The sequence below is a fragment of the Myiozetetes cayanensis genome, unplaced genomic scaffold (assembly GCF_022539395.1).
Source record: "Myiozetetes cayanensis isolate MyiCay16 unplaced genomic scaffold, myiCay2020 scf9, whole genome shotgun sequence".
In the NCBI taxonomy this organism is placed as follows: Eukaryota; Metazoa; Chordata; class Aves; order Passeriformes; family Tyrannidae; genus Myiozetetes; species Myiozetetes cayanensis.
This window is the reverse complement of record NW_026088185.1, coordinates 546,594-572,124: the sequence shown is the minus strand read 5'-3', so window position 1 is coordinate 572,124 and position 25,531 is coordinate 546,594. Positions and strand designations below refer to the sequence as shown.

At 47.0% G+C, this 25,531-nt stretch overlaps 1 protein-coding gene across 1 annotated transcript; it reads left to right on the top strand.

The window, feature by feature from the left end:
* The first annotated feature begins 229 nt into the window (after positions 1–229).
* On the top strand, positions 230–25,131 carry USP40 (ubiquitin specific peptidase 40). Its single transcript, XM_050339455.1, has 32 exons — positions 230–320; positions 1,152–1,368; positions 1,754–1,821; positions 2,855–2,968; positions 3,651–3,815; positions 4,279–4,425; positions 5,951–6,094; positions 6,934–7,062; positions 7,295–7,396; positions 7,856–7,963; positions 8,781–9,102; positions 9,503–9,584; positions 9,863–10,034; positions 10,742–10,826; positions 11,565–11,635; positions 12,458–12,777; positions 13,392–13,518; positions 13,849–13,906; positions 14,620–14,673; positions 15,600–15,688; positions 16,083–16,169; positions 16,676–16,712; positions 17,159–17,223; positions 17,347–17,421; positions 17,980–18,106; positions 19,193–19,287; positions 20,410–20,528; positions 21,299–21,364; positions 21,578–21,788; positions 21,941–22,036; positions 22,485–22,579; positions 23,114–25,131. Exons 2-32 carry the CDS (start codon positions 1,170–1,172, stop codon positions 23,220–23,222), a joined length of 3,738 nt encoding a protein of 1,245 aa, XP_050195412.1. The 5' UTR covers positions 230–320; positions 1,152–1,169; the 3' UTR covers positions 23,223–25,131.
* The last annotated feature ends 400 nt before the right edge of the window (positions 25,132–25,531 follow it).

Below are 25,531 nucleotides of genomic sequence, written 5' to 3'. Positions count from 1 at the left end.
TCTGGGATTGTGGCGGGATCAGGCCAGGTCATTGTGAGCTCGGGAGGGCATTACTGGGGCAGGCACAACACACCTGCCAGGGTGGAATGGGACAGGAGACCCCAAACCCCTGGCAGGAGGTCCCAAATCCATGGCAGGAGATCCCAAAACACCTCTGATATCTGCACCGTGTCCCAAACTACACCTCCCGGCAGCCCCCGCGGCCGGCACGGAACTACAACTCCCGGCAGCCCCCGCGGCCGCCGCTCCCGGCGTGCCCTGCGCGGCATTCCCGATAAAGATGGCGGCGGCCAGGGGGCCGTAGGGCCGCGCTGGGCACGGTCAGTGGTGGGGAGGGACAGCCTTTTTTTGGGGGTTATCGGGGTGTTAGTGCGGGGATTTGAGATCTCCTGGCGCGGCCTTGCTGCAGGGCTCTGGCGGCTTCTGCTTTGGGGTCTGCTGGAATGGTTTGTTGGGTTCAGGGGCACCTCCTGTCATGGGGTTATTATGGGGGGGTGTGTGTGATATCCAATGTCCTGGGGTTATTATAGGGGTCTGTGTGTGATATCCAATGTCCTGGGGTTATTATAGGGGTCTGTGTGTGATATCCAATGTCCTGGGGTTATTATGGGGGGTGGTGGTGATATCCAATGTCCTGGGGTTATTAAAGGGGCTTGGGGATCTGTCTCATTTGTTTTGGGATCTCCTGTCATGGGGTTATTAGAGGGGGTTTGGGGATCTCCTGTCATGGGGTCAAGGTGCATAAAACTGCGCTTGGGCTGAAGGTAAATTAGGGAGTTTTTATTCCCTGCTGCAGAATAACTCAGGGATTCCTTGTTTTTCCTTGCAGGAGGCTTGAGCACTCCTTAATTCTGGGTGTTTAAAAGGGCTCATTTATTTTACTACACATGTTGGGTTTGTTTGTTTGTTTTTTGCTGGGGCCAAATGGAATTGGGATGTGTTTTAATTCTCTTCAGACCCATGGGAATAGAAATGCTTTTAATTCCTCTTTATTGCATTAATTTATGTTTTTTGCATGGATCTGACGTGAATTTTTAGAATAAAGTGGGAACCAAATATAAACACAGGTTTATTTCTGAGGGTTTGAGTGGGTTCAGTTGCCCTTTTTATAGCAAATAACTCCTTTTGCATTTGTTTTTCTTTCTTCCAAGGACTCTTCTGCCTTCACGATGTTTGGGGACTTATTTGACGAGGATTTTTCCTTCATTTCCAACAATCACTGGGGAAAAGGGAAGACATCAAAGCCCAGAGAGTGTGAACCCCCAGCTCCCAGGGACTTCACCAACCTCAGTGGGATCAAAAACCAGGGTGGGACCTGCTACCTCAATTCCCTGCTGCAGACTCTGCTTTTCACACCTGAATTTAGAGGTAAAGGCTTCAAAACCTTCTTTAAACTAATTGGAGTGATGTTTTAGGGAGAGTTTAGTTGCTGGATATTTATGAAAGGCAAGGAACTTGAGATCATTCTCAGTAACAGTTCACTTCCAGTAAATTAATTCCGGGATGTTGGGCTGGAAAACGAGTTTGGCACAAAATTTGAGGATTAGAAGCGTTGAGTTTCCTTACAAGTTACAGTTTGGGTAAATAAATGAGGTTCTTGCTGTCTGGAGTTGTTAATTTTCTCAATCCCATCACTGCAATTCCCGAAGAAGATATTTCCCAGTCTGTCTTTCCTTCCCAGTCCCTTTTTCCCCTTGTCCCTTCTTCCCCAGGTGTTGTATTATTTAAAGAGGTGTTTTCTTTCCCATTCCAGAGGCTTTGTTCTCTCTGGGCCCTGAGGAGCTCGGCACTCTGGATGACAGCAGGAAACCAGATGCGAAGGTACTGGGGATCCTTCAGTCACTTCTCAGGCTTGAGTTGGAGGAATTTTGTTCCAGTTCCCGTGACCCTTGTTGTAGGGAGGGGGAAAGCCCGAATTTAACCCCAAAAGGCAGTCTGGGTTTGGTGACACTGGATTTTCCACACAGTTCTAAGCTTCCAGTGCCGGAAGCTTTTGCTTCAGGAATCAGATACTGAGGCTGTCTCTGCTGGAATGTTTCCCTTCTCATCTCGTTCTGTCCCACCACGTGGAAATCTGTGGATCATGGTGTGTTGGAGCTGAGATTGTAGGGATTGGTGTCGGGAATAATATCAGGAAAAACTGTTTAAATTTAGTGCTGTGGTGATGGGGGAGTTTTGGTTGATCACTGCAGGTGTGTTCCGTGGCTCTGTTGCTGTGACCCAGCACAAGAAATATCTTGGAATGAGTCCAGAGGAGGCCCTAGGAATGCTCCCAGGGCTGGAGCCCCTCTGCTCTGGAGCCAGGCTGGGAGAGCTGGGGGGGTTCCCCTGGAGAAGAGAAGGCTCCAGGGAGACCTGAGAGCCCCTGGCAGGGCCTAAAGGGGTCCAGGAGAGCTGGAGAGGGACTGGGGACAAGGGATGGAGGGACAGGACACAGGGAATGGCTTCCCACTGCCAGAGGGCAGGGAAAGATGGGATATTGGGAAGGAATTGTTGGCTGGGAGGGTGGGGAGGGGCTGGGAGGGAATTCCCAGAGAAGCTGGGGCTGCCCCTGGATCCCTGGAAGTGTCCAAGGCCAGGTTGGAGCAACCTGGGCTAGTGGAAGGTGTCCCTGCCCATGGAATGAGATGTTCTTTCAGGTCCCTTCCCACCCAAGCCATTCCATGATTCTGTTGGACTGTAGGTTTGTGGGAACAAAGCATCAGTGCTGTTTTGGTGTGAATCAAGTCACCTGTTAGGAAAGCCACAGGCAGTGATAGTTTATTACAAATTTTGTACCAAATTACTGTGATTTAAATGATTTTTGGTGACTTTTCTGACCTGTTTGGGTGTGTTTTGTGGGTTTTGTCCCCAGGTCCGAATAATTCCATTGCAGCTCCAGAGGTTGTTTGCTCAGCTCCTGCTCTTGGACCAGCAGGCTGCATCCACCACAGACCTCACCGAGAGCTTTGGCTGGAACAGCCATGAGGTGCGAGTCTCCAGCCCTTGGGAACTTGTTTTCCTCAGTGGAGAGTTTTTATTCCTTGGAGTTCGACCTTTAAGACACGTCTTAAAATCCTTCGGGCTGTGGAGGTGACCTTGGGTTGGGTCAGCTGTTGTGGGATCTCCACATGAGCTCCCTGCCAGTTCACAGGAAGCTGCAGAGGATGGTTGTTCTCTCTGATACAACTCCAGTAGCTTTTCCTTGGTTTTTACAGGGATGCTTTTCCAACAGTGTCCTCAGATACTGAATCCTTACCCAAACTGAACTGTGTCAATCGTGTTGGAGTTTAGTACCAGGACAAGGGGGAGTGGCTTCAAACTGCCAGAGGGCAGGGATAGGTGGGATATTGGGAGGGGCTGGGAGGGAATTCCCAGAGAAGCTGTGGTTTCCCCATCCCTGGAAGTGCCCAAGGCCAGGTTGGAGCAGCCTGGGCTAGTGGAAGGTGTCCCTGCCCATGGCAGGGGGTGGATGAGATGAGCTTCAAGATCCCTCCCAACCACTCTGGGATGGTTCAGCTTAACCAGCTCAAGGACCGCAATAAATGTGGTGTTTTCCTCCTCAAGGAGTAAATTGGGAGCAGTCACTCTGTGACACCTGATAAATGCTGGTTCTAAGGAGTTAGCAGAGCAGAGAGCACTGTTTGACCTCTCCCTGTTTCCTGGGGCAGGAGATGAGGCAACATGATGTGCAGGAGTTGAACAGGATCCTGTTCAGTGCTCTGGAGACCTCCCTGGTGGGGACATCGGGCCATGACCTCATCAACCGGCTGTACCACGGGACCGTTGTCAACCAGATCGTGTGCAAGGAGTGCAAGAATGTCAGTGAGAGACAGGTAAAGCAGGGGCATTTTCCACCACGGGGCTCTGCTCAGTGTGCTGAAGGTACTTCCAATATTCTATTTTCTCTTTTTTTTCAAATCCAAAAAAAAAAAAAAAAAATCTCATCTTTTTTGTGGCCTTGTTGAATCGAGACTGGAAGCCTTGGCTGCGTTTTCCAAACCACCTCCATCAGGGGGAGAAAACCCCAGGGGTTCCTGCATCCCGTGAGCCTTTGGGAGATGCAGCTGCCTCACTGCTCAGCTCTCTAACAACAGCAAAAGACGTATTTGCAGTCTTTGATGCTCCTTGTGATTCCAAAAAAATCGGGGCTTAAAAATTAATTTCTCTCCCCTGATGGTTTTTCCCCATCAGCAATACATTTCCATCTGCTGTGGTGATGGGAATGAGGATCTTCCTACTGTCCTGTGAACCTCCACCCCTTCAATAGCTCCTTTTTGTGTTGTGCTTTCTGTGTAGGAAGATTTCTTAGACCTCACAGTGGCAGTGAAAGGTGTGGCTGGCTTGGAGGAGGCCCTGTGGAACATGTACGTGGAAGAAGAATACTTTGAAAATGACAACTTGTATCGGTGTGGAGCCTGTGATAAACTTGTTGAAGCTTCGAAGGTAACTTTTTGGTGGCTCTCAGAGCTCAGATTGGTTGGTTGGAGCCTCCAGCTCTGGGGTCTCCAGCGCTGGAAGGACATGGAGATGTTGGAGCGAGTCCAGAGGAGGCCCCAAGATGATCAGAGGGCTGGAGCAGCTCTCCTGGTGACCTGATTGTGGCCTTGCAGGACCTGAAGGAGCGACAAGAAAGATGGAGAGAGACTGGAGTGCCAGGACAAGGGGGAATGGCTTCCCACTGCCACAGGGCAGGGACAGATGGGATATTAGGAAGGAATTCTTCCCTTTGAGGGTGGAGAGGGGCTGGGATGGAATTCCCAGAGAAGCTGTGGCTGCCCCATCCCTGGAAGTGTCCAAGGCCAGGTTGGACAAACCTGGGCTAGTGGAAGGTGTCCCTGCCCATGGCAGGGGGTGGGATGAGATGAGTTTTAAGGTTTCTCCCAACCCAAACCATTCCATGATTCTATGAAACTTGAGCCACTGTGTCCAGAAGCATAAAGAGAAAACCCAGATCCCTGTACTGAGGAAAACCGTGGAAATTCTCTCCCGAGGAACCCGAATGGGAGAGGCAAGCAATGAGCAGAAGTTGCTCTGCACAGGGAAATGGGAACTGCTGCTCAGTGTTCTGTGAAGGAAGCTCTTGGTGCACTCTGCCCTCTTCCCAACAGCAGAGCTTGTGCAATCCAAACCCCACTGCTGGATGTGGGAGGGACTGTTCCAAAGGGGAGCTGAGGACAGGCTGGTTGATCAGTGCCTGGGCTCGGGAACACTCGGCAGTGCCTCACGTGCCTTGGGGCAGGGGCTGGTTGGATTAAACTTGGCTGGGTTCAAGGGAGTGCAGGGCAACAGTTGTGTGCCTCTCAAAGTGCTCACCCGTGCAGGAGGAGAGTGGGAACTCCGGACTTTGGTAGGAAATGCCATAGCTGGGGATGTCAGGCTGTGCTGGAAGGCTGCAGTGTGGAGGAGGGATGCTGGAGCAGCACAGTTCTTCCATCCCTGTGTACTCTGGGGCTCTCTGGATGTGGCTCTCCCTCCTTTCTTGTTTCCTGTTCCAAGACTTGATCAGAATTTGATGGCACAGTCTGATTTCACACTGAGTTTGGCAGAACGTGGGATTTTGGAATCCTTGTTCCACTGAGCTTTGCCACAGTCTTGACAGTGGATAAAACAAGAATCCCTAATTCAGGGGGTTGGTTGAGCCATGTGTGTGTTCCCGGGAGGTTCTCCTGGAGATGGGAGCTGGATGGAGACATTGGAAAGGCTCAGGGACGTGGCCACTGAATGCCCACTTGCATGGGGAGGTGCTTGGTTTTACTCCTCCCGAGGGTTCCTGGTGTGTCCCACACCAGGCTGTTCGACCCTAATTAATATTGTCCCTCATGAAAATGGACTCTTCTTGGCTTTCCTGCCTGGAAGGTGTAAAGGAGGGAGACTTCCAGTGCTGTGTGGCCGTGGAAATGGAATTACTGACTGGGATTTCCGCCGTGTCCTTCGTTTTCTGACGCTGCTCTCTGCGCTCCCCCCGCAGTCGGCCAAGCTGCGGAAGCTGCCGCCGTTCCTCACCGTGTCCCTGCTCCGCTTCAACTTCGACTTCCAGCGGGGCGAGCGGTACAAGGAGACGAGCTGCTACCCCTTCCCCCTGCGCATCAACCTGCGGCCCTTCTGCGAGCAGGTTTGTGCTGGGCCCTCCCTCCCGCTCCTGCCGCCGGCTCAGGGACCCCAGGGCTTCCCCTCTTCTGGCCAAAGAGCCGCTTTCTGAGGGGGGAAATAGTTTGCAGCTGTCCAAGGGTGTAATAACTCTGCAGAACTTAACATGCCCCTTCCTTGAAAACTCCCAGGCTTCTCAGCTGGAAGTGGAAGTTGGTTTTTACACCGTCCCTGTCTGACCGTGTGGTGTGTGAATTGAGCTGTGTGTGTTTTGTGTGCCCCCAGTTATTCCATTTTCACTCAGGGATCCGTGCTGGAATTCGCAGATAGGATTTTGGTTAGAAGCTGAGCTGTACCGTCGCTTCCTGACAATTTGGGATCCTTAAAGAACCCGCTTAAATATAGAGATAATAATAATAAAATAAAAATGTAAATCAGCAATAACAATTAAAAATTTAAATCAATAATAACAAACATTTTAATCAATAATAATAATAATTTAAAAATTCAATAAATAATCATAATAAAAATAGTAAACAAAGAATATTAATTAAATAACAAATATTGTTGCTTGGTAACACAGCGAGGTTGTGCACTCCCCATCCCTGGAAGTGTCCAAGGCCAGGCTGGACAGGGCTTGGAGCAACCTGGGACAGTGGAAGGGCTTTCAAATCCCTCCCAACCCAGCCCATTCCATTGTTTATATCACTCCTCCCCTGTGTTGCCAGCACCAGAAAAAAAAACCAACCCATTTCAAGCTGCAAAAGCACACCCTGAGAAGTCTCTGCTGGTGTGGAACTGCCCTGGGGTTGCTCGACTTCCCAGTGTGTGTCCTGGTGACTGTTATTATTTCTCTCTTTCAAGCCTGAAATGGATGATTCAGAGTACATGTATGAGCTCTTCTCTGTTATTATACACAAAGGTGGCTGCTATGGAGGACACTATCATGTTTATATCAGAGATGTGGATGAATTAGGAAACTGGCAGCTACAGGTGAGTCAGAAAGGGTTTGTTTGGGGTTTTTTTTTCCCTTCCTTGCTTTATTTTCCAGGAAAAGGGTGAATGTGCAGCCAAGCTAATTAATATTTTATGAGGCTTTTGGGGTGTCTTATGTCTTTCAGAAGGATAATTAATCAGAGTTTCCTTCTAGTTTTACTACAGAATAATCAAACCCAGTGCTGTGTGATGCGACAGCATCTGTGAGTCTCTTCTCTTTGTTGCACAGGAAGAAGAGGAAAAGCTGATTGAAGATAAGGCTGGAAGAGATGCTGAAAATTCCAAAGAAACTGAGAATCCCCTGGCAGTCTTAAAAGGGATTTTAGCAGAGGTATGGTATGTAAGGGGTTTATTGCTTGGATTTTGAGCCTGGAAGGCGTTTGTGTGTGTGAGAGTGGGCAGGTTTGAGTGTCCAGAGCTCCTCTGAACTTACTGGGAAGCAATGAAAACTTAAAAATGTGAGGCTTGGAAAAAAAAAATGGAGGCTTGGAAAAAAAATGGAGGCTTGAAAATTTTGGGCCTGGAAAGGAAACTGAGACCTGAAAAAATTGAAGCTTGAGAAATTGAGGCGGGGAAATTGAAATTGGGGTGGAAAAATTGGGGCAGTAATAGTTTCTCTTTATACAGAAAAAGGTCCTTTTTGAATATTTCTTAAGCTGCCCCCCAAAGCTGCTGTAAAAGGTGATGTTACATTGACTTAATAAAAACCAGGAACGATGAAAGCACTTCCAAACTGACTTCTCTCTGCTTTTGGAACCTGTTTTTATCCCAGTTTTTCATTTCTCTGCAGGAAGACTCAAAGCAAATTCCTGTGGATCAATTAGGGCAGAAATTACTGGAGAAAAAAGGGGTGTCCTGGAATAAGAAGTACAGAAAACAATATGGAGCATTAAGAAAGGTAATCCCATGGCTAGTAGTTCGGGTTTTGCTGCTGAGATAACTTTATAATAATAATTTATATTCCTGTTGATGAGTCAGCTGGATGATAATTGAAAATATGGAGCCTTGGACTAGCAAGGAGAAGTTTGTAAGGGGAATTTTGGTTGGTCCCAGCATGTCCATGAAATGAATACTCCAGGAAAATCTTGTTTTCCTGCTGATTACTGTGCTTTATAAAGCTTTAAGGAAAATATTTCAGCATTTGTGTCGTAGCTATGTGGAAATTACATGTTTTTTTGGGTTTTTTTTTGAATGGAGCTGCCTGCTGTACTCTAATATCACAGTAATGGTGGAAATGTGGGTGGGAAATCTGGATGTGAGTCACAGAAACAACTTAGGAGCAACCCAGTGTTAAAATAAACATTCCCCACTCGGTGTGCCCTCAAAAATATTACCAAAGACAAGTGCTGGGTCTCTGCCAAAAGCACCTTGATCAGTATTCTTGAAATAACTGTAAATTGTTTTAAGCTTTTTGGAAATAGCCAGTGAATCTTTGATTAAAACTGAGATTCAGGTTTAGGGGGTTTTTTTCTCCTTCTTTTGTCGGGAGCTGTTTAATTTCTGTGTTTGGTTTTGTGGCTTTTTGGAGGGGTTGGAGGGTGTCACAGGAAAGGTCAGGTGGTGGGAAAATCACGTTTTTTCTGTCTGAACTGAGGAAATACCTGGGGAAGCGCCGTGAAATGAAGTTTGAAGGGACGGGGTTTGTGGCTCAGCTTGAGGGTGACTCGTGGGGATTTCCAACCCGGTGCCTTCATCCCGCCCTTGTTTCCTCCCAGTATCTGCAGCATCACCCTCAGGTATTCCAGCTGAGCCCCGATGCCAACAGGGTTGGCCTGAAGGAAGCCCACAAGCTGCTGGTGGAGCTGGATCCTGCAGGCCAAGCTCTGCAGAGCCCTCCTCGGAGCAACGGTGTCCCCTGGGACTCGGAGAAGATCCCACCCAGGCCGAGGGCCAGCCCTGCTGGCTGCCACTGGTTTGACCTCAACGATTCCAAAGTCCAGCCCATCAGGGAGAAGGATATTGAGAAACAATTCCAGGGTAAAGAGAGTGCCTACATGCTGTTTTACCGAAAATCCCAGCTGAAAAGGCCTCCTGAAGGTACACAGAGCTCATCCTGATGTCTGGGGGTGCCTCCTGCTCTGACAGTTTTTTCAGGCTGTTGGGCTTTTCTGTCCTTTAAGATCCACTTTTCCTTGTAGTGACCCCTTGGGGAAAATTAGTGAAATTAGTGACCAATTAATTGGCTGCAGCTGACACTGATTTTTTTTTTATTATTTTAAATATGCTTCACAAATAACAGCGGAACATCCAAAACAAATACAAGTTGTTGCTCGTGGCATTTTTATTATTTTCCCCTAAAGATTGATTGGAGAATTAAATTATTTGTTCTTTGTATCATCTTGCAGTTGAATTTTCTCTATTCTGAACATAATTGCTGTTTCAGTGTAGTGTTTCAGCCACACTTTGAGCCAAACCAGCCTTTTCTTCTTTGTTGCAGCACGAGGAAACCCGAGGTACCAAATTCCTGAGCACCTCCTGGATGAGATGAATGCTGCCAATGCAGAGCTGCAAAAAAAGAGGTATATTGATGGCACTGGCCCAGGCTCAACCAGCTCTTCCCTGCAGGTCTGCAGAGGGGTTTGAGGGGAAGAGAAAGCCCCTGGGTAGAGGCAGATGCTGAAGTGATTCAGTGTCACGGAAGTTGATTGAAGAATACGATTTGTATTCCCGGGTTCTGCCTTCTGGTGATTCCCTGCCTCCCTTTTAGGGGCATAACCAGGCATCTGATGGAATTTCAGTACTTGGAGTTTAAAACTGGTGTTCAAGTCACCCTTTTGTTGTTGTTCCTCTCCCCAAGAGCTGAATGTGACTCGGCCAACAATGGCATCGATTTACATCTCCATCTGAGCTCCTGCTACAAATTCCACAACGGGGCTTTGCATCCCTCCCTCTCCTGGAAGGAGAGCGTGGTGGATCTGACCATTGACAGGAGGAAAACCCTGGGAGACCTTCGCCAGGCCGTTTTCCAGGTATTTACTCCCCTCACTGAACTCAAACTGCATCTTTACTGGAGCCACCACGACATTTGCAAATGGACTTATGCTGCAGTTTTTGTTGAAAGGAGGAGTTCTCGACTGTAAAAGTGGTTTCAGGAGGCTAAAAACTCATGTGGGTTTAGAAATAAGGAGATAAATTTGGGGTCTGTTCTTGAAGCCATGAAATTGCTGAAAATTTAACTAACTAAAAACTAGTTAATTTTTCAGCAGTTTTGTGGCTTCAAGAACTAAAGAGCTTCAAGACTTTAAGGCTCTCGTAAGATTGATTTATGGATTTTATTTATTATTTATTATGGATTGACACTTAAAATTTCGTTTTGGGACAGTTTTGTCTTTATCTGCTCAAGGTGTCCCCAGCTGAGCTTGGGAGCCAGGCCTGTAACAGCTTCCAGCAACTTGGAATGTGATTTACTGCTTGATTTTATATAATATTATATGAATTTACATAACATATATCATATGGAGTATATAGCGTTTATACCATTATATAAATTTAAATAATTTATATTAGATCATTTAAATAATAATTTTTAATACTGTATTTATTTTTGAATTTATATACTATTTCTATAATACTTATTATGTTTTATATAATAGCATATCAATATTAAATTTTAATAACACTCTTTAAATTTATATAATATTTATGGAATTTTTCTGGTGATTTTTTTCCCAATGAGATGTTGGACTCCTGGGAAGGAGACATGGTGCTGAGTCTGGCCAAGCCTTTACCAGCAGGATTACATCTCTACCAGGTGCTTGATGGTAAGGCAGCTCCAATCGAGGCTTCCATGTTCTTTATATAATTGAATTTACTGCAGACATCAAAGATTTCACGTGGAAACCGTCTTGGAGATGTGTGTCACTGAACACTCTTCCAACTCAAACTTCCTGTTACATTATCTAAGTTGTTTATTTCACTCTTAGTAGTGAAATGAGGGATTTGGGGACTTTTCTGGGTAACCTTTGTTGTGAAGTGCAGTTCAGACTTCAGCTCTGAAGCAAGTTAAACCCATTTGCTGATAAAAATATGTCAGTGTGTATTTTGCCCTTGATTTGTTTGTGGATGTTTGCTTCCATAGGGTTTTCATGGTAGGTGGAGGAGAGGGTAGGAGCAAAGGAGAAAACGTAGGAAAATGTAGGTTAGATTTAAGCTGAAGAAGGACTTTTGTAAAGGGAAATACTGACATAAGGAGTTCATTAATTTATTAAGAGCATTAGTTTTGAAAATCGCCCTTTTTGTCTCCCTGTTGGGCAGTTCTAAGCGTTAGTCTCGAAAAGTTCCTCAGCCACTTCTAAATGTGAGAGGAAACCAGTGTTTCACCAGCACATAACCTGACCCCAGGACGCTGCTGTAAAACACAGGGACACTCAGAGTGCTCAGAATATTCCTCCTGCAGTTCTTCAAGTGCCAAGGGCTCTGAAAAACCCCTGAGCCTGACTTGCTGACCCTGCTTGTGTGTCTGGGGATGGCAAGAAGCTCATGATGTGCTTGTTTTTCAGGAGATGAGCTGAGCCTGGATGGCATCGGGGTGGCTGATGGAACAGACATCTTCGTGTGGAACGGGAAAGAGGTAAAAGAGCCAAGTACCCTCCTGCCTCATCTGAAGAGATAAGTCTGTGGATGCTCTCCCTGAAATTTTCCGGTCTTGCATCTTCCCTTTAATAGAATGTTAAGGCTTCTGCTTGACTTTGAAGTGCTCAGGATATACAGCATTTTATCCTGTCTATGTAAGGGATTACAGGGTTATTTTTAAAAGACATCTGTTGTAAAAGTATTCGTTGCCTTCCAGGTTTATCAAAGGAAAACCCCAAACCAAACCTGAAACCCCAAAAGTCTAGAACCAGAATTGGTTTTGTCTTGGTTGTACTTTTGGGGTAGTTTTTATTCCAGCTTTCTGTGTGATTCAGTTTTCTTCAGCAAGGAGGTGTATTTATTGCTTAGGTTTAACTTCAGGTTTTAAAATCTTAACTCTTTTGATCTGCCTCAGTCACATTTGGGCAGTTCTTTAATATCCTGAGGGGCTAAATTCCTTTATTCTTAAGCTGATGGAGACCAAGTGTCCCCTGGTTTCCCAGCTGCTGTTACCATGGAATGGCTGGGGTTGGAAGGACCTTAAAGCCCATCTCCTTCCACTCAGCACCTTCCACCAGCCCAGTTTGCCCCAGCCTGTCCTTGGACACTTCAGGGATGGGGTTTCCCTGGGTACCAGCCCTTTGGGTTGTCCTTTGTGCTGCCAACACCTTTGGGTTACTCTGCGTGGCTGTTCAGTAGGAAGCTGCTTTGTATCTCCAGTGAGGAGAGAAGTGTCCACCTTTTTTCCTCCACGCTTTTCCTGCAGTTTTGGTGCAGTGTGTGGGTCAGCAGTGCCTGACTGTGGGATTGCTCCCCTCAGGTCGGAGGCACCAAGGTGCCCACGGGCACCGAGCACGAGCCCGTGGTGCTGAACGTGCTGCGCCTGGCCGAGCACAACGAGGGAGGGAAGGGCCAGCACTTCACCGAGGCCCAGCACACCTTCTCCTGCAGCACCAGGCTGGGAGACCTGCACGCAGCCCTGGCTCCTTCGGGGGGAATCATCCTGAAGAACAGCTCCGGGCCGGAGAAGGAAGCCAAGAACTGGGAGGTTTTCCGCGAGGAGGATATGAAGGAAACGGTCCGAAGTGTTGGCCTGAGGGACGGGTGCTCAGTGCTCATCTTGGACAGCCACGACCAGAGGTGACCACTTTGATTAATTAAACAAAAAAGCCATTTTGGCAAAATCTGCTCCGTTAGAATGATATATTCTTTATATTCTTGTAACTAATTATCACTTTATCTCGCTTTGTATTTAAAAGGGCAGCCTTAAGTTCTGGAGGTGGGACACCTGTCAGCTGTTAGACATTCCTTGCTCTCAAAGTGCAGATACACATCCCTTTGGCTTCCACTTGGAAAGGGTGGGGGGGAAAAACCTGGTGGGAACAACTTTGTGCTCAGTGTGCTGGCACATATTGGGCACAACCTGAATTTCTGGGGGTTAAGTCTGAGAGACTTGGGGGGATGAGAGGGCAGAGCAATATCAGATGAGAATCAGCCCAAGCTGTGCCAGGATGAAGCCACCGTAAGGTTTTAACCTTTTAAGGGGAATCTCCCAGTTGAACCTGAAGTTGTCAGGGGCAAATTTCTGCTCTCCTTACCTGTCTGTGCTGCCTGACCCTTGCCCTGTGCTGTTCCATCACTGTTAATGACCTCAGAACCATCAGTTTAATTGGGAGCTTTGCTGCTGAGTGATGTACCTGCCAAGGGGCAGCTTTCCTGTCTCTGACTGTGTCTGCACTGTTGATTTTTCACAGCTTTGTGAACATTTCAAGTGGCAATCTGACAGCCTTTACCTATGACATCAGCTGGCTCCAAGTGAAGAACTTCTGTGGGGCAGAGGATGAAGAGAAACAAGTTAAAATTACTGCCACTATTGAAACAGTAAGGACTCTGCTTGGCCAGGGCTCTTCTCCCCCAGCTTGCCCACTGCCCTTTGCCCAGTTAATTAGGCTGAGCCTCAGGAGTGAGGTTTTTCCCTGCTGAAAATACCCTGGAGCTCAGAATTCCTGCTGTTGGGCTATTTGGCAGGTAAATGAAACCAGGGCAGTGTTTTAGCGAGAAGCAACTTTGATTTTTGGCCTCTGCCGTGTGTTTGAGGGGATGGCAGGAAAGCAGAGCTGAAAGAGGAGGGAGGGATTAGCTGCTGCTCTTTGTGGAGTGGCATTTCTCCTGGCATTCCCTGCTGGGAGGGTTAACATTCCTTTCTTTTAGGTGATGTCAGATATCAAAATGAAGGCGATAAGGGAGCTTCACCTGGAGGAGGAGCTTGGTGAGTGTTCAGCTGCTTCACCTTCGTCTCATAACACTCAATTCACTGAATTTACCAGGATTTTCCTGGTTTTTCCAACAGTCTGTTCAAAACAGCAAATCCATTGCTGTGAGGGTTGTTTTGTTTTGGTTTGGGTTTTTTTGTTTGTTTGTTTTCTGGGTTTTTTTGTTGTTGTTTTTTGGTTGGTTTTTTTTTTCTTTCTTTTTTTGAAAGAGGCTGCAAAGGACTCAAAACTCAATTAATTTTAAATTTAATTACTAGTTTTCCAAGCTTTAAGAAAATAAACCAGTATATGTCTTGATTAAAATGCATTTTACGAGGCTGTTATTTTACTTATTTGAGTAGGAATATTTATGTTGTCTTACTAAAGTATTATACTCACAGTTGAAGAAGATTTTTTTTTTTTATTTAAACTTTATTCTTTTCTGGAAGAGTCTCCAGTTTTCTTTCAAGTTTTTGTCGTCTTTCCCTTTGGAAGCACTTGGCCAGTTTTGTAAAATTTTGCTGATTGTACTTTAAAAGAGAAAAATGATCCTTCAGCAAAAGAATAAAAGATTGTTCAGGGACTTTCTGGGAATTTCTCCAGGTGGGCTTTTGATGTCATGGGTGGGAGACCTGTTGTAATTAATCTAATGGTAATTAATCTTAATTCTGAGCCAAGTTTCTTACTTGAATTATTTAATAATCTCTCTTTCCTACCCTTTTTGTTACAGCAAATGAGAGCTGTCTTCGACCTGTTAGTGGGAATGGGAAACTTCTGTCTCCGGGTAAATTGACTTATTCCATCCTTGTTCTGTGAGGAATCACTGAGGAGATTTGAAGCTCCCCTTTGTCCTTCCCTGGGAGAGGAATTTCACTGATTTCCAGACTTAACTGAGGCAGCTGGGTGGGTTTTCCCCCAGTTTTTAGGTTCATTAACAGCAGCAATACAAAGGTAGAGGTTAAACTCAGATGTTCAGCTTGGGTTTATTTTTTCCATCCCTAATTCCAACCTGTCAGTGTTTAACTGTGCTCCTGAGGGGCAGAGCTGGGCAGGAAAGGGCCCCCCAGCTTTGGTTTTGGTGGTGTTGGAGCAGTGGAGAGAAACATCCTGGGAAACATTTTCCATGTCTTTGCTATTCTGTTCATACCCTGCATTAATAAAACCCCAGGAGAGATTAATTCCCTTCCAATCAGTGCCTGTCACACAACACCTGGAATGTTGTCCCTGTTCTGGGGGCTCAGCAGGAGAAAGGAGCCCTTGCAAATAAAACCTGTCCAGAGTGGAGCACCCAGAGGGAATGGGAGCTGGGATGGATGGAAAAGGAGGGAAGCTGGGGAGGAATCTTGATTGCCATCTTTAATTCCTTAACGTGGGATCTTAGAGAAGGCAGAGGCAGATTCTTCCCAGGGGAGCACATGGAAAGGGTCAGAGGCAGCTTCAGCAGGGGGAATTCCAACTGCCCTGATGGTGGGGGGGGGGAAAAAAGGGATTCACAGTGGGAATGGTCCCAACAATAGACAGGGAGCCCTGGGAGATCTCCATCTCCTTGCTCTCATCATGGGAGAGCTGGAGATCTGCTGGCAGAGCTGGGGAAGGCTCTCCAAAGGCCACGGAATGTTTTTATCTTGCTCTAAAGAGCAGCTTGATAGAATTGGTGTTTCCAGGCAGCAGAGGCTGATGATGTTCTCCATGTTTTTTTCCTCCCTGAAGTGCCTGAGGATTACACTGTCAAGGAAGCAGAGCTGAAGATGGGAAGCTTGCTGGGGTTGTGCCATGGGAAAGCTCCAACTTCCACTCAGGTAGAGCCGTGAGGGAAAGGGTCTCTGGTGCATCTGCTTTTGGAAAGGGCATAAAGGATGACAAGGGGGGGATATTGCTCCTGGAATCTACAAGCTGTAAACATCTGGGCTGTAAAGCCCAGAATGGTTTGGATTGGAAAGGACCTTAAAGCTGATCCCATCCCACCCCCTGCCATGGGCAGGGACACCTTCCACTATCCCAGGTTGCTCCAAGCCCCGTCCAGGAGGAGGAGTTGTGGAGTTAATGGATAACTCAGTGTCTTTGCTGCTCTGTTTGTGCTGCTTGGATTGGTTGCTTTAGCCCAGAGGTGTTGCAGTGCAGTTTGATGCCATTCCTGCAGCAGGGAGTGGTTATTTCTCACTATTCCCATATTTATTCTGATCCCATTCTTAGCTCTTCCTCTACTTTATGGTTGGGAGCGACCCGAACTCGAGCCCTGAGATGGAGATAGTTGTGGAGGAGACTGCTTCTGTCAGAGAGGTGAGGCAGCTTTGGGAATTCCTGGCTCTGCTGCTCCTGGAAAACATTCCCTACACCCTTTGCTTTGCACAGAACTGGAGGGAGAGGAGCTGGGAAGAGGAAACTCTGGGTGCTTCCAGTGGTGGCAAAGAGTGGCTGGAAAGGGTGGAGTTTGCAAGGTTTAGATATTTAAAAACTTCATCTGCAAACTCAGGGACAGAATTTATTCAAAGAAGGATTTCTTCAAAATTTATTCAAAAAAGGAACAAACTGATGGGGTTTTTTTAACAGTTTGGAAAAACTGACTGAGCTGATAGGAATTTCTTGCCTGAAAACTATCTCATCTCCCTGAAGGGCTTAATATACAGCTCAAAAAAAACCCAAAACCCAAACATCTTGTCTGTCTAATTATATTGTTTAAAGAATTGCCCAGGACTCAGTCAGTCTTTGACAGGAAATGTGCTGAAAACTTTTATTTCCTAACCTGGACATTGAGACAAATCTCACCCTGTGTTTCTATTTTTCAGTGTCTCAATTTAATGCTGCAGAAATGTGGATTATCAGGTTTGTTGTGTTATTTACTTTTAGAGGGAATTTTTCATATTTCTTAGACAACTCTTGCCACCCTAAACCTTGTCTATTTGTTGCAGTGATCTGTGAGGAAAGAATTCTAAACTTATTGTCTTTATAATGTAATTTTCATTTTAAAGAGCTGGTCATAGATTCAAATGGTAAATTGACATTGGAATTCCTTCTCTTTCCTCTTGAACCAGGGAAAATTGTTAGGCAGGTGAGGAAAAGACATCTATGCAAAGTGTTTCCAAATGGAAAAGTGTTTCTTGGGCCTGGGGGAGGGCACGAAGGCCGTATTTCATTTAGTCAGAGTTGTGTTTAAAAACCAAACACCCGAGAAAAAAGAACCTTTCACCCTTAGGAAGTTGTGTCATGTTCTCCCAAACCAACATCACTGTTTAATTAGTTTTGCATGTGTATTTTTTGGTTTTTGGTAGGTGATAACTGGCATTTGAGAAGGCTTGACTGGTGCTATGAAGCAGGGGAAGCACTAAGTCAGGAAGTAAGAGGATCCTCTTTTTGCCTTGAGTTTCTTTCCTCCCTGTTCTGTGGAGACTTTCCCTGGGCAGAGCTGCATCCAAAAACTCAGGGATTCACAAATATCCTGGTTTTTCTCTTCCCACAGAATGCCACCCTGAAGGAACTCAATGTTTGCAGGGGGGACACTTTGGTCATAGCGGAAGGGAAGCTTCCAGAAAAGGTAAAACAAGAGGGATTGTGGTTTTAGTCAGTGGACAGAGACTTGGGATCCCAGAATCCCAGAGTGGTTTGGGATGGGAAGAACCTTAAAGATCTTCTCATTCCACCCCCTGCCATGGGCAGGGACACCTTCCACCAGCCCAGGTTGCTCCAAGCCCCCTCCAAGCTGGACACTTTCAGGGATCCAGGGGCAGCCACAGCTTCTCTGGGCAACCTGTGCCAGGGCCTGGAAGTGTCCCAGGCCAGGCTGGAGCAACCTGGGATAGTGGGAGGTGTCCCTTGCAAAGCTGTAGCATCATTAGGGCTGGAAAAGACCTTTAAGGTCATCAGGTTCAACCTTTAGCCCAGCACCATCATGTTCACCACTAAACCGTGTCCCCAGGTGCCACATCCACACTCCTGAGCACTTCCAGGGATGGTGTCTCCACCACTCCCTGGGCAGCTTGTGCCACAACTCCCATTTGAAGGAGTCTTTTCCTCCTTGCTGTGGTAAAGGGGAATTTTGTGCTCTTTGCACTGAAACAGAAACTTCCCGGTGCTTTCTGTTCTTTCTTTCCAGGGTTTCCTGAAAATTCCCATCTGGTGGCTGAAGCCTTCAAGCCATAAGAAACATGGAGAGAATGCTCAAGACCAAGTGAATGGGATAACCTGCCAGATGGAAGCTTTGCAGGTGTCTGCTGGCACAGGTGAGCTTGGCCAGGCTTGGCCAGGCATCGCCTCTGGTTGCTCTGAGGGCTTGGAGTCCACTCCAGAATTTTAATGCAAAGCCTTAAATCCTTCTGAAATCCACCAAGGACTGTACAAGTGGCAGCAGGTTTATGGTGAAAGGAGACAAATGGAGTTTGTGACAAGTCCACAAATGCTGGATAATCCTGTTGTGATGTTCCCCAGGTGGATTTGCTGGAGATCCCGGTAAATTTTGAAGCATGGGCTCTTTACTCTGTCCCTGAAGGAAGTGGCAGCATTTTAAAGCCCAGAGGTGATTTGGCTTCAAATGCCAGACACCCAATGGCACTTCTAATTCCCTTCAGGCTGTTTGTTTTTTTGGGAAGCTGGAAAAGGAGCGATGAGTAAAGCTCCCATGGTATAAGAGACCTCACATGCAGGATTTTAACTGGGTTTGCTCTTTTAAAGGTCCTATCAAAAACCAGCTTGGGCAGGAAAACCAAGTGAGGGTTGAGAAGGGAGAGGGAAATGAAGTGGGAATCGCTAAATCGGAAAATGGGAAGGAAACAGATTTTCCTTTCTACAAGAAAAGAGTATTTCTTTACTGCTGAGTTGTTTTGGAGGGCAGGACCCCTCTCCTTGGAGATTTCTTTGGTTTTTTTCTCCTCTCTCTCAAACCTTTTAAGAGTTCTACTTTCTCCCCTAGTGATTTCAGCAGCTGGGGGCAGATTTACCTTTTTCTTGCAGTAGGACTTAAATTTCAGAGTCATAACCAACAATTAACCCTATTTATCAATGGGAATAACTGCTCCTAGTTTAAAAGCGGGCCCTCTGGGATCTGTTGGAACGCTCCTTGTTTGGAAACCATTGGGATAGATTTCATCTACTGGGCTTATTCTAGTGGAATGGCATGGCAGGGAGCTGGATCTTTAAGATCCCTTCCAAGCCCAACCATTCTGGAATTCCATGGTATTCAGAAGGGTTGAAGGGCAGGTCCCTTCTGGGAGTGGAATCTGGGGTGGGACTGGGATCTCTCAGGATTATGAACAAAGTGATGGTGACTCCTCTGTTTGTTTCTTCCTCCCCCCACCCCCCCCTTCCAAAAGCTCCACCAGAAGCCCCCCACCCAGCCATGGACCTTTGTTATGCTGGCAGGATAGAAATAGCAGGAGAGGCTTCTCTGGAAGAGCTGAAGGTGCAGGTGAGATGTTCTCCCGTGGGGGGTGAGCGGCAGCGCTGTGGGGACTGCAGCTCTGCTGACACCTCCTTTCCACTCCCTTCTCCCCTGTCTCCAGTGTGTTGTGGCATTTCTTTTGTGCCCTGCTCAGGGGTGAGTACCAAGGGGCACTTGGAGCATGTGGCTCAGACACTTCCCGAGTGTCCCTGCCGTTCCCATCCTCCCCCTCGGGGTTCCTGGCCTGGGGAAGCCTCGTTGCACTTCACCTGCAGCTCGGGCTTTGCAGCCTTGGGCTCTGCATCACTGTGTCCAGTTTCCCCAGGAGGAGCACACACATCCAGGCACTTCCTAAAAAAGCCACTTTCCATTCCCACCTTGTTCCTCTGTTAGTTTTCGGCCTCTTCTTTTGGGTTTTTTTTTGGTGTTGAAGCTGATGGATAAGGAATTGCTCTGGCTGCACGGAAGGTCACGTTGGTCAGTCAGGAAGGTCTGACTTAGTTTCTTTGGCCAGAAACTAAGGTGCCTTTGCTTTTTCTTTTTAACCAGAAACGTAAGATTTTAACACACCAAACCCCCAAAACCAAACTAAACAACCCAAAAGATAAAAAAACACCAAAACACAAAACCCAACCAAAAAACCACCACAAAAATACATCAACTAGTCCTGCCTGTTGTCCTGAACTGCATGGGGAAGGATATCTCATTAGATCCTGGTCCATCCCAACACTTATTTTTTGGGAATGCCTTTGGTTTCAGGCTCTGCCAAGCTCCTGCCGTGGAAAACTGCCTGTTTGCAGCTTGGGAACAGGAGAATTGTCTGAGCACTTTGGTGAGGGCTTAGAGGAGCTTGTAGAGACTGGGAAACGATTCCAGCAGCCTCATTCCCTCCCAGATGTTCAAATTTTGGTTAAAAAAAAAAAATGTGTTACTCTTGGAATATAAGTTGAGCTGAGAAGTGTTGGGAGGGAGTGAAGCCCAACTCCCTTTGATGTTGAAAAGGGAATATTTTGATCATGACCACAGGCAACACCTGGTGTGCAGTAAATGCAATTTTGAGTGTTGCCTTGGGGGTTAATCCAGTGGTTTTCTCTTTTTTCCAAGAAGAATGGCTGCTAAAGTTGCTGACAAGGTGTTCCTTTCTTTCAGGCCCTGACCTTGCCGTGCTGCCAGGAGCAGGTTGTGCCCCTGCCCTCATTCCTCAGGGCCTGGACAGTGGACAGCAAACGCCCGGCAAAGCTCCTGAGGAACAACAAGCAGAGACTCAAGTAGGTCTTTTGGGCAATGTGCAACTGTGGGAGTGATTGGTGGGGAAATAAATCAGGTACCTGTCAGCAGAAAGCCCATTTCTGGTTGCTTCAGTTTTGCTGAGCATGTTTTTAAATTGGGATGAACTGGGATCGCTGCCACGGTTGTTGCAGTGGGAGGTGTCCCTGCCCATGGCAGAAGGTTGGAAGGAGATGGTCTGTAAGGTCCCTCCCACCCCAAACCATTCTGGGATTCTGCTGAGCTTTAATTGAGGTGTTTTAATTGAGGTAATTTTTGTACTTTTCTGACTTTTTCATTTGTCTTCAGTGGCCTCTTGCTGTGGTGTTCCAGGTGAGCACAGATCCACTGAAGGAGTGATTTAGAATAGATGACAGGAGTGAGAGAATCCCAGACAGGTTTGGGTTGGGAGGGACCTTAAAGCTCATCCCATCCCACCCCTACCATGGGCAGGGACACCTTCCACCAGCCCAGGTTGGTCCAACCTGGCCTTGGACTCTTCCAGGGATGGGGCAGCCACAGCTTCTCTGGGAATTCCATCCCAGTCCCTCCCTACTCTCCCAGGGAAGAATTCCTCCCCATCTGTCCCTGCCCTCTGGCACTGGGAAGCCATTCCCTGTGCCCTGTCCCTCCATCCCTTGTCCCCAGTCCCTCTCCAGCTCTCCTGGAGCCCCTTTAGGCCCTGGAAGGGGCTCTCAGGTCTCCCTGGAACCTTCCCTTCTCCAGCCCCAGCTCTCCCAGCCTGGCTCCAGAGGATCTCTCTTGTTTGCAGTGACTACAAGCTGGGTGCCAGCGTGGGAATCTGCCTGGAGCCTTTGCAAAAAGAAGAGAATTTGGGGTAAGAGCTCAAGACACTTTATTTCTTCCAGCTCTGCATTTGAGAGGAGCCTGCACTGAGCAGCTTTTAACTCCAGTGCTGGCAGGATTAGAAATGGGAGCATTCAGGAAGATTTGGAGCTTGGTTTTTGTGAGGGAAGGCAGGAGGGAGTGAAAACTGGGAATTCTGAAAGCACGACTCATGAGAATGTCCATTCTCTCCTCCTGCTGCCAGCCCCCAGGAGCTGCTGCTGCGAGTCCAGATGGGAATTCCAGGAGAAAGGGACTACTCTGACTGCAGGGATTTGGTGTGGGATATCTCCAAGGAATGCACCACCTGGGCACTGAGGCAGAGAGTGGCTTCTCTCTACTGTCTCCCTGCAGAGAAAATTGAAATAGCCAAATACTTCCCTGAGAGATTTGAGTGGCTGCCAATATCCAGCTGGGTAAGGTCTGCACTGGCACAGTCCAACAGCTGTTGGAGAGGAATGTGCTGGTTGGTGCTGCAGTTCCTTTGTGATTGTATTCCAGGAGAATTCTGAAAATCTTCTGCTTTGATCTTTTTTTTTTAATTATTATTTTTTTATTTTTTGTTCAGACACAGCAGATTTCCAAGAGGAAAAGGAGGAAAAAGCAGGAGAGTTTGCAGTCAGCACCTTATCACCTGAGGGATGGAGACATCATTGGGGTGAAGGTAAATCATCTGGGATTTAGCCTTCCTGGTTTTCCTGTGGCATCTCTGGAAGTGCTGGGATGTGGATTTGGACACGTGGATGGGAAATGTGCTGCTGCTGCTGCTCCTTTTCCTCCTGGTTCTTTTTTTCTTGCCCTCATTTAATTGCCTGTTTTTTGGTTTGTTTTTTTATTTTTCTAATTCTGAGTAAAATCCAAGGACAGTGCCTTTTTAAAAATCTCATTATAGATGTATAAACCCCTTACATATTCCAAAAAATGGACAGATCTACTTAAAGAAGTAAAACAAGACTTGCCCAGCAGTGTACTGAGCTCTGAGTTAGCAACCAGGCTTGTTTAGGAGAAGGAAAGAACATACTGGCTGGGGTTTAAAGCAGCCAGCTGGGCAACAGGTGGGGAATGGTTTGACCTTCTGATTTTCACGGATATCAAATCCTTTTCCACGACAGAACCTTCTCCTGGATGACACCAAGGACTTCAGCACCGTGAGAGATGACATTGGGAAAGAGAAGCAAAGGCAGCTGGCCCTGGAAAAAAAGAAAAGGTGCAGAGTGTTTTGCATTTCTTTGTCATTAGAAAAACTGTTCTGTGCTGCTCTTCAGAGCAGCTGTGGCTGCCCCATCCCTGAGAGTGTCCAAGGCCAGGCTGGACAGGGCTTGGAGCAACCTGGGCTGGTGGAAGGTGTCCCTACCCGTGGCAGGGGGTGGCACTGGGTGGGCTTTCAGGTTCCTTCCAACCCCAGCCAGTGTGGGATTCCATGAATTAATTTGATACTTAGCTGGTTTTTTGGGCCACTGGTAGCAGGGTGCTCTCAGAGCACATCATTCCATGGTCCTGCAGGAAGCACTGGGATCATTCCAACTACTGGCTCTAAGTTCCTCCAGGGAGCCTCCTTTTTTTCTGTTGCAACCCTGTGGGGATGAGGAAAAGTGAATTCCTTGGCTTTGCTTGTGGGGCTGAGCTTGTGGCTCATTCTTACACCTCACTGGAAGCTGGGGATCAGTCCAGGCTCATCTGCTGTGGGTGCTGAGGCCCAGGACTGGGATTAACCCCCTTGCTGACTGTTCTGTTCCTGCAGTCGCCAAGCCAGGAGTGTCCAGGAGCCCTTTTTCCCGGAGGAGAAGCTGCACACGAAGCCCCGGAAACCAGAGGTGGCTCTTTCCATCAACGTGGGGGTTTTCAGATAGCACAGGAGGAGCTTTGCTCACCACAGCACACTGTATCCATCTTCCACCATGGAGCAGCCAGAGGGGCTTTCCCAAGGCATCCTCCAGAATTCCCGGAGCCAGACTGGGGGTAGGATTCAGGATAACTCTGATTTTTCTTCTGCTCTCTCTTGGGGAAGTGCTTTAGTGTCCCTTTCTCCTCGTGGTGCCTGCTCTCAGGCTGGGTAAATGCACTTTATCTAGGAGGAAATGGAGTGATGCATTCAATAATAGTGGTGGCTCTTCTGTGTTATCCCTGAATGGATTTTTTGGGGGGCAGATCTGACACGTTGCACCATCACTACTGAGGTTTAATCCAGTCAGAATCATCCCTCTGGAGAATTTTTTTTTTCCCCATCCCTCATCACTGAAGTTACTGCCAGTACCAGAATTTGCTTTTCTCTCTCTACATAAACCCGAGTCTGTAGGAGCTGGAGCCAGACTGGAGGAATGAAGGAAATCTCTGAACAAAGTGCACAGGACTGGCTGAAAAAAGGGCAAATTCAGGAGCTGTCGAGATGTAAAACCCAGAGGGCTTTTGTGACCTGGAACAAGAGTGTGGTACTCTTACATTTTGAAGTTTCTACAGGTGTTTTTTTTTTTTTGTGGTTGCCACTAAATCGAGTTTTGCAGTTTCGAGGACTTTTTTTGTTGCCCAGAAGTTTCATTAACAGACAAAACGGTCGGACAGAATTGCCAGATCCAGTGTTTGGAGTTAAGTGGGTTTTCCTGGACTCAGGAAAAGGGCTTGTATTTCTCTTTTTTCAGAGGGATTTCCCTCATTCCTCACCTTTCCACTGTCACGTTTGACAAGGTGTTTGTCCTGGTGTCACAGGGCTCTGTCTGACAGCGGGACTCTGTGTGCCCAAGGTCCTCAAGTATTAAGGTCAGAAGTAAGCCTGATTATCCCTCATTGATAATAATGACAGGACAAAATACCAGTTGCTTTTGGGAACTGCAGCAAATATTTGACAGTGGAGGAGATTCTGTAGCAGGAGCTGCGGGTTCAGCAGACTCCTAAAACTTTTCCTAAGGTGGGATTTTTTCCTGTTCAGAATATTCTGGCATTTCAGACAGCTGAAAGATTAAAAACTGACACTCAGATATCAACCAAAAAAAAAAAAAAAAAAGAATAAGAAGTGAAAAGCACCAGAAAGATGATCAGTATTTATTTATTTCTGTGCATATCTTTAAAGTTCAGCTTCTGTGCTTTTTGGGGCCCATCGCTCCAGAAGGGGCTGTTTGATGTCCTTGAATCCACGGGAATCCTGAAATCCTGGTTCCATGGGTAGATGTCCTGCCTGAGGTGAGGGCAGCTGATGCTTTCCTATCTTACTTTGTCGCCTTCTTCCAAATCAAGTGTTCTTGGGAGCCCAGGTTTCCAGGAGGGATCCAGGTGCTGGTTGGGAAGGTTTGTGTTTCCAGGTGTTTCCAGTGCATTGCACTTCCCTGCTGTCCCTTTGGCTCCTCCAGCTGCTGCTGGAGAGCTGGGCTGAGCTCAGCCTTCCCCCTTTGACGACTCTGCTTTCTCCCTGGGAACACCGAGTGGGGAGAAATCCAAGTGTGAATCCCGAGAGGGGTTTCGTGCCTTTGTTCAAGTGTGATGTAGCAGCACCTGCACTGAACCAATCTTGGATTATTTTTAATATTGGCTCAAAAATGCGTATCTTTCGGGTTTTTTTTCCTTAAAACTCTCGTGGGTCGTTCCACAGGATGAGGGTTCGTGGAAAATGGGGTGGGGGAGGGAATGTTAGGGAAAGGGAACCCCTTTGGAAAATGGGGTCTTTGTGATTCCATGGGTTATGATGGTTATATTGCAAAGCCTGGAAAAGCTTTCATCTTTATTTTTCAAGTGTTCTTCACAAAATAAAATGTCATTTCTAGATGCTTAGTTGCTTTGTCTCTGGGTGTCTCACTGGGAATGGCACAAATTGGTGTTTGACATTGGAGGGGGGCACAGTCTTAATTAGCTTTGATGTTCCAGTCGGTTCCTAAGCCAACATTCCCCATTGGGTGGGATTGCACTGTGCAGAGACCTGGGTTCAGCTGGAGAATTGGGATTTTGATGCAAGTTAAAGTTATTTTAGTGTGTTTTTTCCCCCATTTTCAGAAGCACAGTCTGGTGTTTACTGGAAAGCAAATGGGCTGATCCTTCGTTTTTGTTTATTATACAGCAAAGGTTTTAATTCAATTTTAATACAGACTCCAGTTACCACATGAATGACTTTCAAACTCTTTCCTGTCTCTCAGGGGTGTTTTTAGTGCTCTCTACAGCTCCCTGACAGGAGGGT